The sequence below is a fragment of the Hetaerina americana genome, unplaced genomic scaffold, assembly GCF_022747635.1.
Source record: "Hetaerina americana unplaced genomic scaffold, ioHetAmer1.1.p SCAF_2, whole genome shotgun sequence".
In the NCBI taxonomy this organism is placed as follows: Eukaryota; Metazoa; Arthropoda; class Insecta; order Odonata; family Calopterygidae; genus Hetaerina; species Hetaerina americana.
Genome location: NW_027286763.1, coordinates 46,980,855 through 46,993,593, shown reverse-complemented (window position 1 = coordinate 46,993,593; position 12,739 = coordinate 46,980,855). Strand labels below are relative to the sequence as shown.

General features: G+C 34.8%; 1 protein-coding gene across 1 annotated transcript in view; it reads right to left on the bottom strand.

The window, feature by feature from the left end:
• The window catches only part of TppII (Tripeptidyl-peptidase II), a 53,480-nt gene that overhangs the window by 29,716 nt on the left and 11,025 nt on the right, over positions 1–12,739 (bottom strand). Inside the window, exons 8-12 of the mRNA XM_071585423.1 lie at positions 12,478–12,608; positions 9,159–9,392; positions 4,445–4,575; positions 2,029–2,230; positions 655–811 (exon numbers count right to left, since the gene is read on the bottom strand). Coding sequence (XP_071441524.1) covers positions 655–811; positions 2,029–2,230; positions 4,445–4,575; positions 9,159–9,392; positions 12,478–12,608 — 855 coding nt within the window. The remainder of the gene's footprint in view (positions 1–654; positions 812–2,028; positions 2,231–4,444; positions 4,576–9,158; positions 9,393–12,477; positions 12,609–12,739) is intronic.

The window sequence follows — 12,739 nt, the reverse complement described above, 5'->3', positions numbered from 1 at the left end:
GATCAATAAGCCGCAGAATTTTCCTGTCCGGGGCATGAAGCTCTTCCTCAAATATTTCTGAGGTCATTGACGCTTTGGAATCAGTTATATATCTAGTGGGCAAAGCTTTTACATATTTGACCAAGGATGCACCTAGTGTAGAGGCATGCACCTCAGCTGTTTCATCAGATCAATACAAATTCCATCATAAGAATCAATTTGCTCTAAAAATTTTTATCTTGCCATAAATTGAAAATGTCCTGTTTTCCCCTAGTCTTCCCATTGTCAAGGAGGATAAAATTTATGCTCCCAAGTAATTGAGGTAAACTTAAACATGAGAATCTGAGCTACCGCCCCATTCGACTATGGCAACCTGTTTCCAATTTCAAATTTGTTCGAAGAAAATAAAATAATTTTTGATTCAGCTTAGTTTTGATGTGATAGGGCAAGTTTCAATACTATTTACAATTCGGGAGCCAATCTCTTTCATAGTAAGGTAGTTTGTAGGTTCTCAGGGACACCACCAGATGTGGTGTCCCTGATTAAATCAAACAGATTTAAAGGCATTTTCACCCAAACCCTATTCTTACATAAACCTTGAATATACATATTTTCACTGGTCACTTCAAAGATTTCATTGTATCATGATTTCCAGCATAATTTGGTTTGGCTTACCTGGTTGAGTGAACACCAGCCTCAAGAGCTGTGGAGTCCACACGGACGGAAAATACTCGAGCCATGTGCATTAAATCGAGGTGACTAGGACATTCAATCCAACTCTCTGAACAGGACAGGGCCAACTTGAGGTTGAAGTTTATTTTTAAAGCTGGATCTAGAATCACAATTATTAATAATAAAATCCTTTCATGTCTTGGAATAAATTTAGTAAATAAATTGTATCAAGAATTAAAAACTCTCTTCGTTTTGTCATATTTGAGCAAATAACATTTAACTTAAATCCTAAGAAATTAAAATTTTTATCAACTATTTGAGGTGGAAAAGAATACGGTTTGATATATTTCTGAGAAATGTTTATAGTGTTTTACACTCTTATTATTTTGTTTTCAATATCCATTGGTCCAACGAAGTCAGGAAAATTGGTGAAATATTGGCACTAGCCAAAAAATCTCTCTCAATTGACATCAAAATGTTAATTATAATTCTTTGAATCCTTAAAATTTTCAATTTATATCAATATGTAATGCTATAAACTATGTAATCATATTTTACAGTGAAAATATATATTTTTATTATTCCCAAAAAAATTTAGCAAAATCTTCTGGAAGACTTGGCAGAAAATGCTCCTAATTGCCAACAAGCTATATATAAGGCACAATGTTAGCAAGCATAATGAAAGAAGGAAGCTAGAAGCAGACACCAATTCCTGGCAAAGATTTAAATTCCATTTCTATGTTAGCTGCATTCGCACAATTTAAGATTTATGCTACACTCTGTTAGGGAAGTAGCATAGGAATATAGTTTCAATTATCTGCATCACAATGATATATTTAACAGACTACGGTGACGCTCATCTTGCTTGGAAATGTAGAGGACATAAGAAGTGGATGAAGGATACAATACTGAATAATGGGCTGTAGAAAACTATGGTTTGAAGGAGAATGTTAGGAGAGCCAACAAGAGAGAATAAAATATGAATAATGGAAAGCATGAAGGAGGGTAGAAAGTATAAAGAGTCAAAGAAGGAAACTGTGAGGGGGAGAAGTTGTTTTTGTTAGGTATAGTACTACTGATATTCATGACAATGTGTTATAATTTCTAGAGATTACCCAGTAATGATAATACTATTTAAATTACACACACACATTTACTCCACCTTTTTGCATAAACAAAATATTTAAATCCTTTATTTAAATCTAATTAGGGTATATTCAATGAATAAAACATCAAAATATAATTTGTAACACTCAAACTCAAAAACTGACTTTCCATTTTCTTTCACTTGTCCCCCCCAAAAGCATACATTAGGAGATTCCCCATATGTTAATACACATTTCACACATCAGACAAAGGCAGGAGGATTGTAAATACCTGCATCATCAGCTTTGGCAAAGATGGGTTCCACAGTCACAGAAAAATCACGGGGTCTGTCCTGCAAACCTCCTCTTATATGAATTCCTTTACAATTGGACAGTCCAGTTGTCCCTCCACCAAAGCCACAAGTAACATGGAATCTTACATCACGGTCTGGATGATTACAGTTTGATGTTAAATGCTCAAATGCCTTTTCAACCTGCATAAGGAATAAAAATGTGAAAGAGGCAAAAATCCTGCAAAGTTCTCAATAACTGATGATGTGTGCATCAAACAAAATACATTGCAGTGAGAATAGCAATATTTGGAGACTAATTATGAAAATGCATAAGCATACAATAATTAATATTTTAGAGAACTGAAGACTGATCTGGATGAAAAATATCAATTTATATATAAAGAATTGATTCCAAATCAGTTTAGCAAAATATTTGAGAAAGTGTTTCTCAATCGCCTCATCCCATATGTTGAATCTGAGAAGATTCTGTCAAAATTTCAGCATGGTTTTCGGCAGAATAGGTCCACCAAATCTGCTACTTATCAGGCAATTGATAATATATTGACAGCTCTTGATTGCAAGTTAGAATCTGTAGGAATGTTCTTTGATTTTTCTGACGCATTTGGCTCAGTAAATCACAATTTACTATTGCAAAAAATGCATAAATATGGCATTAGGGGCAATGCACATGACTGGTTAGTCTCATATCTTCAGGGCCGTCAGCAGCACGTGGTATTGCTCAATGATGGAAAAAAATTCATCTCTCCTGGTAAAGTTGTATGCCAAGGTGTCCCACAGGGTTCAGTTCTGGGTCCTATCCTGTTTCTCCTCTACATTAATGACTTACCTGAGAATATAAGAACCAACGAAAGGGATGATCCACTCCTATTTGCAGACGATACCAGTATCATACTCACTGCCTCTACAGTCCAAAGTTTGACAAACAATGCTAAACAAACCGTTCAACATCTGAACTCATGGTGTAGCAGGAATCAGCTGAATTTAAAAGTGGAAAAGTCCCAACTACTTTACTTTGCTAATAAAAACAAAAACATGGCCACTTTTGCAATTGAATCAAGTGGAAAACTAATTCCCCAAGCGCCCCATGCAAAATTCCTAGGAATAGTTCTAGACGGGCGGTTGTCCTGGTGGGAGCATATATGTCACCTGGGCAAAAAAATGAATACCATTTGCTTCCTTATTAGAAGCATCAGGTTTACCGTAACAATGGATGTCCTCATGTCAATATATTATGCAAATATCTACTCCTGTATAGTATATAGTATCCTTTTCTGGGGTTCTTCTCCGCTTGCAGACACAATATTTAAAATTCAAAAGCGAGCCGTAAGGCTAATTGTCAAAGCAGAGCATAATGCTCCTTGTCGTCCATTATTCCATAAATTGAACATTCTACCTTTGCCATGTATTTATATCTATGTATTACTGGTGTACACCTTTGTAAACCTTTCAATGTATGACACAAATTGTGGTATTCACCACTATGGGACCAGGTCTAAAAATGATCTGCACCGAACTTACGTAAGAACTAGAACCACCGCACTAGGCCCTAAATCTATGGGTCTCCTTATGTTTAATAAGCTAAACGAGGACCTGAAATCCAGCACAAACATTTATCTATTTAAAAGAAAATTGAGAGCTTTTCTTCAAAGGAATTTGTTCTATTCTATTAGGAATTTCATGGAACATGAAACTTAGAATAGGCATATGTATTTACATTGTGTATTATTGTATATATTGACGTGTTCTATACTATGTACAATTTTTTTTGTATGATGGTCTCTGGACAAATAAAAATTATTATTATTATTATTATTATTATTATTCTTCAATTGGCCAGTGGAGATGAATCCTGGTTGAATTTGACATCACTTGAGGCTAATGACCTCCGATATCAATAAAATTTTTAATTACCAATATAGATAAATCTCCCTCTACACACACATTCACTCAATTCTAAGTGGTTATATATCAGGAAAGCATCCTAGGATATGACTAAGGCACAAAGAAATTGTGAAACCATTAGCTATGCTGATTAATGGGTTATGTCACTTGATGGTAGTCCATTAAACATAAATTCATTCCCATTACTAGGCGCGACTTTCCTTATTTTCCTAAATATTTGTGGATAAAAATTCTTCCCCAATGCATAGGTGAAGAACTCATATGAACAACATGAATTATTAATACTTCAGGTCTGCTATGCATTAGAATGGGAAGATAAAACGGTATAACAGTTTTACGTTAAAAATTTGGAATCGTAGCTTTTACTTTCATTTACTTCATATCTGGATATTTTGTTGTCCCATTCCCTTGTGCCTTGCATTTTTAAATAACAAGAGATTACTGTGCATTTTTTTAAGTTACCAACTTCATCCAGAGATTTATAAAATTTACCTGAAGGAGTCCATGGCCTTGAGCAAAAGGATCAAGATCATTCTGGAACATGGCAGTATTTTCTAAGGCTCTCTTCACACTATAAGGAGAGTGAGGAAGTCCCTTTGCTTTCATACCAGAAAGAAGGATAGCTGCAAATCAAAGGGAAAATAGAAGTGCAGTTACAGAACTCACAAGCTCCATAATTGAATTGCATGCATGGAAATTAAAAAAAAACAAAAATATTTCAAATACAACAATATCCCTTTCAGATAGACCCTAAATACCATAAAAAACTGCTGTTATCAACCCAAAGTTCTTTATGATAGGTGAGGGTAAAGCTCACCTAGTGACTAAGCCCAATGGCATGTGAATTTACACATCAGAGTAGGGGGGCCAATTCCTTTTCCTGGGCCATCTATGGTTTCCCAGGAAGATCTAGTTTCCAAACAATCAAACAGCTAGGATGAAAGAGAGGGTGCCTAGGGGCTTACTTTGACAATCCAACCCAGGCCCTCTAGTCAGTAGCCCAGCACTCTACCACTGGGCTACCACATCCCTCAAAGAGCAGGTAAATAGCTGCAGGTAAATAATTCTACATTTTATCTTAATTATCCTCTGAAAAAAATTAAAAATATTTTTCTTAAGAATTGCTAAGGTCAAAGTTTTGGATTTTTATCACTGAATTCATAATTTGAAGAACAAATTCAATGAAACATGATGCACATGTGATTTGTATTATTAACATACCCTGGATATAATAGCATATGGATACTAATATTCCATTGTATACTATTGGTATAGAATAGTCACATAGGTATTTAGGAGCGCTCATATGAGAATTCACTCACTGTTATTCTACTCCCTCTCTAACTCCTCCCATAAACCTGCCTTGTTAAGGAAGGGCCTGGTGTCAAGCTACTCCACTATCTCATCTGCAGCCTCACTCATTCTTGACATTATTTCCTAATCTCGTTGTCCCCCCCTTGTACTCCTCTCTCTTCACCTCTTCAATGTCACTCTTTAGGGTGTATACAATAGGAGGGACAATCTCATTTTGAAAATGAAATTGCATGTCTAATCCATCATGGGCATTGTAAAGACATGTGAAAATTATTAGTGTTTATTTAATCAATTCAAGATGAACGCTTACTCTTTTTAGTCGCATTTTCTACAACTGCAAAATCTGAATTCTGTTAGTGATATTTGTATTTTATGTGCCAGTTTCATTCTATAGCTCATACATTGCAAACTCAAAAATTTACTTTCCCCAATGACCAGAAACCACCTCCAATGTAATGTGAATTTCCATTAAATCAAGGCTAATTCAATCAATATAGGCTAAAATAAAAAGCTTTTGGCGAGGAGAGTGGATGATTGGGAGAAATCATAAGGAGGCAGGAATAATGGATGGCAAGGATATCGATCGACAGTGGGATGTTGAGATTGTGACAGAGGGAAGAATGTTAGGCAAGCGAGGAAGGGGCAGGATAGGATAGGTATGTTGAATGGAATGAAGGGAGGAATGCAGCATAAGGAGATGAAATGGGGCTTGTTGTAGAGAAGAATGTTGGGTTCTGTTTTGTTAAGAGAGAGAAAATAGTTTGTGGCCACCTAAAACCTACCTTAACTGGTATATTACCAACAATAATCATTATTCACGTCTATGATACACACAGCTGTGGTGGACAGATGGTGCCTCTGATGTCTTTGCAGAAATGGTAACTTTGGGAATGGAAGGATCATTATCTTCTGACCAAACAGGCATTATGGCGACACAGTGATTGATTTACGTGATGCAACAGACACAGATATACCCTATCCAGTGAAATGGTTAATGGCACTGTTTTTAAGCTGTCTATAACTCTCAAACTAAAAGAGAGATTGAAGAATGAAATAATAGGGGCATTTCTATTATTTGCACTTAAGCAATGGAAATGAAAAAAGCAGTAAACAAGCCCATAGTTTTAGTTTCACATTTTTCAAACATAGCTGCATTTCCAGGCCCTTGTTCCCAAAGTTGAATGAATTAATATTTATTTGTAACATCTTCATTTATAGATAAAATAGTGCCCATGAATATATTGCAAATATGAGGAATGTAGATGACTTTGAACCAAACATGATGAAGCATGAAAAATGCCAGAGCTGGTGACTAACAACAGGGATCATCAGCACTGTCCCTATGCGACAGATAAAAGTGATGGGCTCCTGAATAATGAAACATATTGAAACTTGTTTATTGCATCAAAACTATCTTGGATCAAAAATAATTTTGAATATTCAATTGTTCCCAGCTCAACTTTGTGGAAGTTCATGTTCATTAAATGAAGAACACAATGTATCTTTCCTCTGTTCTTTATTTACATACAACTAGTTTCAACGCTTAAGCCTCCAACGCTTAAGGTACCTGATGATGATGCTTAAGCGTTCAAACTAGTTGTACGTAAATTAAGTACAGTGGAAAGATACATTGTGTTCTTCATTTAATGAATATTTTTGAAGTTGGAAAACTGCTTGCCCCAGTCTAACGGGATGTTAGCTCAGATTCTCATGCATTAAGTTTTCCTAAATTTATTGGAACAAAAATTTTATCCTGCTTTACAATGGGAAGACAAGGGGAAAGCAGGACATTTTTAACTGAGGGCAGGATATAAATTCTGGAACCAGTTGATTCGCATGATGAAATCTGTGTTGATCTGACAAAACATCTGAGATTATAGGCTGAATACAATAGTGAAAAATCATGATTTGATTCTGAAGCATGCTAACTAGGGTGGACATTTGTCTAAAAAGAGAAAATATGCCAAGAATTCCAAGTTTGAAGAATTACTGAAAGAGTGTTTTTTAACGGATTAATAGTGAATAAATCCCTGTGAATGGTATCACCATAAGAGAAAATGGAATTGCACATTCCCACAAGATTGGGGATCAGAGACTTAACAGCATCTAATGGTTGATTGGGTATTTTTAAAAATAGGAGCAATCCTGTATGCAAGACAGTGTGTGGTGAAAGTTTAAGTGTTGACATTGAGACAGCAACTCTATGGATGGTTTCAGAATTTAATTAACTTATCGAAGGTTATAGCCAAAAAGCTGTTTCCTATGCAGATAAGACCGGACTATTTTTTAATGGGATGCCAGCAAAAACATTGTGGTTCAGAGGGGAAAAATGTCATGGAGGAATGTTGAGCAAACAAAGACTTGTTTTTATTATTATTGTCTGCCTTGCTGTATTATTCACAAATGCAGATGAAGGTGAGAAGCTTCAGCCATTAGTGGTTGGTGTATCAACTTGTACTGGATGAATTACAATGCATTTCATCGACTTGGAAGCAAGTTAAGGATTCTACAATATTTAACTGCTTTAGGAAGGCAGGATTTTATGTCGATTTGGATGGAATAATTCAATTTGATGTTATTTGTAATGAAAATGATGCTTTAGAAAATAAATCCAGCATTTAAGCATGCAAAAATGAAAATTCTCCTTTTCCTGCTATTTGAATTTTCCCAAATTTTACACTTTTTTCTCCAGTCCCTAGAAAATAAAGTATTAGGGGTTTTACAGTATTTCAAAGCAAAGTTATTTTATCTCATACTGCAAGAATAAGTTGAGCCCACAAGGAAAATATCTTCCCAAATAACTCTCATTTCTGACCATGGATTTTATTAGTGAGAATGCTTAACGGAAGGATTTCCATTAACTCTATTCAAATGTTTTATACAAAAATGTTGCTTCAAGAAAATTATTAGCAGTACAAAAAAGTTCATCAAGACCAACATTTCACACAAACCTCTACATATTTTAAGAAAAATCAAGGGAAGGAAAAATGATGTGCATACTGCAGCTCAAAGGAAAGATGGACCACTGTTGGATGAAGCATTGAGACATCATTGAATTGCAATGATTACTGGAATTCACCTTTTTTTAAATACGGATGCAGATTCTACTTTGTGACCAAGAAAAGGGAGTTAAGTGGGAAGGTAATTAAAGTTAATGAGAAGCAATATAATTAATTCTAAGATGTTTCGAAATCTTAAATTCAAATTTTATAGTAGTTTAAATTCATTTAAAATCAAGTGATGCAATTTCCAGCGGCTTATCAAGTCACAGAATGAGAATTACAACACTGGAATGAGAGGGAATTAAAATTCACTCTTGGTAGAGTATTCACTATAGGTAATTTTGGCCTTTGGGTACAGATGGAGATGGTTATTAGATTCATCAGGATAGTAACTGCTTGAAATATACAGGATAACTTTCCGCCGGCTGCTCCAATGCTACTTTTCAAATATAACCTCCCATAACAGTTCATGCCAACTATTTCAATGTTTCTCAAAATTACTGACACTAAACTGCTTAATAACCAAACAACCTCCAATTTTCAACAATCCCATAGCATTTCATTTTTCCTCAGCCTACCTAAAATTTCAAACCTATGCTTTACTGCTACTTGCATTTTTTGATAAGCCACAGAGGATTCATACTTATTTTCCCAAGTTAAGTTTAGACATTTGAACAACGATTATTCCACATCTTAAGTTATTTGAGCCCACCCTTTTGGGGTTATAGGAGGAAGTTAAATGTCATTTTTCCAGGAGTAGATTAACTTGCTCTCAGGTGTATTGGTCAACTCCTGGCAACAATTGTTATGCATTGAAATAATAACTTGATCACAAGAGAGCAATCCTTGGGAGAGCCATATAGTATTAAGATGACCCCATAGTGACTCACCAACAGCACCGCACACATGAGGAGAAGCCATACTGGTCCCATTCATTAACTGTGAACCACGTAGAGTGAAAGCTGGAACAGACGTGATGGCACCACCAGGAGCACAAATGGAAACACCAAATGCTCCATCTACTGAAGGGCCTCTGGATGACCACGTATAAGCACCACCAGGTTGCTTCTGTCGAAGTGAATACTCAGCAACCATCATTTCAGGTGAAACATAGGCACCCACACCTAGTACAAATGCATAATTACAATGAAATGATTTAATGAAAATGGAATTATTTTCTGGATATAATAAATAGTTGTCAAAAGCACAAAACAGTAACATAATAATACATTCCAAATATCATTGAGTAAGGGGATATTGATTTTAAGTTAGCATACATGACTTTTTGGGAGCCAATAGGAATGAGAAGGGCATTGCTAAAGTGAAATTAAGCTCTGTAACTCTTTGATGAGCATGCTGCATGCTTGCTTTCAACAGTGCTGAAAGTTTTGTTCACGAAATGTGCCTTAATTCAATTTTTTTCAGAGAGAAACAGCAACAATGGGATGTGCCTTTTCACTTGGGAGTGGATGCACTTCAGGAGCTCCCAAGATATCTCAAAGGATAACCCACAAAGATATTCAGAATGAATACAAATCATCATATACATATATGTTATATGGACAGGACAACATATTAGATTTATACGTGAAGTTAGAATAATAGCATTGATTTGCATACAAGTTTTATATTTTAAACTAAGTTAACCCTCGCTAATCCAGACCCGGCTAATTCAGACAGCCATTAAATTTGCACAGTCCGGCTGAGTACTGCGGATGTTTTTTTATGGGGTCACAAGAAGAAGCACAGCTTTACACTGCCAAAATATACATTTAACTTGCAAATTTTTGTGAACATGGTAGAAAATAATTATAATATTTTAATTAATTCCCAGCTAGACAATTCAAATTATGAATAATGATTACTTCATGGTAATTATATCAAGTGGTCATAAAAACGCTGCATTACCATGAAACAATTTCAGTGTAAAAATGATTTGCCTTCACCGAGACTCAGACCAGGATCCCTGGATGTTCGGTCGAGTACTTTAGCCAATTAAGCTACTGAGGCTTTTACACTCTGAAATTACAGTTGCGATATCTCCTGCAGTTTTTTGTAATTAAATGCTGATGGTTTGCAGATGTACCACACATTTGAAATAGATATCTAATTCTTTCCATTTGATTTCCAGAATCTCAGTACACCTACATATTTGATAATTATGGGATTTAGTGGGAAAAAAACTTAATTTATAATAATAATTTAAATTTTGATAATTTAAGCTAAGAAAAATGACAGTAAAAAAACATGACTCTTGAGCATTAAACAAGGTAAAGTTTCTCGAGCAAATGGACGTGGAGGATTCTGTAGGAGTTTTGTATCGCTTTACACACTATTGGATCTGAAAAAGAAGACCAACTAGAAGTCCAACTATTTGCTCTTAAGTTTGAATAAATGTTTCATGGCACTGAAATACAAGATTGGGCATAAAAAATGTACCAAATACTAAAAAGGGGGGGAAGACATTTCAAGCATGATATGGCGGAATATCATGATTAATTAAAAATTGGTAATTTTTAATTGAAAAGTGCCAAATACTTGCATTACAGAACATTTGCTAGAAATGATGGCTGAATTTGATTAACAGTAATCTCAAATCTATATTATATTTTGTGTTTTGTAGCTGTATTTGGAATTTCCATTTTTCAACTGATTGTTTCCCCATATACACTTGTCATGTATCCTCAATAATGTACACTGTCTGCAGGACAAATAAACATATTGTTATCATAATTCATATAAATGGACGTATGCAGAAGAACTTTGACAGAACACGAAAAAGATTTGCAAAGTGAATCCAAGGTTCCTGGATGAAAAATTAGTAAATAATGGGTGCACATACTTCTTTGTGCTATGCTCATCATTACAAAACATCAAATTCATATTCTGAGAATTTATAAGGAATAAATAAGAGAAAATGCAACAATTGCAATGTGTAAAATAATTTGCCTTTAATTAGGTGTTTTTTTTATAATTACCACGGACAATAAAAAAACAATAATCATTGATTTTTATTTAAATAATACCCCACAGCAAAAAAAAATTCTTGTGGGGATATTTATCGGTCAATGCTCGTATAACTCTCTTCATTCATTCATCTATGGAAGCATCACTAAAATCAAATAGAGGTCAAGTGCCGTTATCCAAATTGTGTCGCAACACCACAGACTATTCAGCAGTAATATTCTTAAATATTTTAGAAACAACAACCAATTATGTGAATAAATATATTTTTATAATGGGTAGCAAAGTTTATGCGGGAGAACAGCTTGTGCATCATTAAAACTGAAAGTTGAAAAATCAAATATTTTAATTTTTTAACTTCCAATATATTTTATTTAATATTTAAATAGGATCTTCTAATATTCTAGGTCTTTAATGCATCCTAGGGAGTTCTCAGAAGTTGCCAGCAATCAACAGCGTACAAGATTAGAGGGAGAAAATGTTTCATGGAGTTACATGCAACAAAAAACTGGATAATCTGGATTTTGTCCTGCATTACATAGTCCATATTAGGAAGGGTTTACTGCAATACATAACCTGAATGTGCATTAGAGTTCACTAACTCAACTCAATCCTCCACAATTAACAATTCCATATCAAACACAAAACAGGTTTGCTGACTTATAACAATCATATGATACCAGGATTTATGAAGATAGTATATTTCAGAAAATCATGGTGTAAATTATTTATTTTTGGAAAAGAGAGAATCGAAATATAATGAAAAATTGGAATTGAAACTATTTCCTCGGACAAATTCAAAGAAACTTCAAGAGATGGTACAACAATACTTTTCACGGACTCATCCACAAATACAATTTGCAATGAAACAATTTTCAAAGTGTAAAAACCATTCGCCAAGACCGGGATCCAGGTTCAAATCCCAGACAAGGCAAATGATTTTTATACTTTGACAATTGTTGCATTGTCATTTCCTTGGAATTCAACTATCTAGTCTTTATTAATTAACAATTGTGGGAACTAAAACACATTACAATACTTCGAGATACCAGCTGTTGATCATTATATTAATAATTAAACAGCAGAGCAGGCAACATTTGGAGGGATCTTGCATTGTTCAAATTTGTAAACTTTACATTTAAGTTTTGGATAAAGAGAACAAAAAGAGACAACAACCAAAATAGACTTTTAGATAGTTTTTCAAATATAAATCAAATCCATTTCCGAAGAAAGAGAATTCCTCACCTATGACAGAGTTGGTACTGATGTCAGGGGGAGTACCAATGGTGCAGAGTGCTGGACCATGGTTGCCAGCAGATGCCACCCATACTACACCCCATTTGTCAATCACTTCGTTCATCAGTTCACCCACACGCCTGAAGATCAATCACCACATCTGATTACTACCACTCACCCAAGAAATCAATTTAAGTCACAATAATTGTATATGCTATGGAAAGAGCACATTTCAAAATGATTAATTGAATACTTCATATTCCCATCCTAA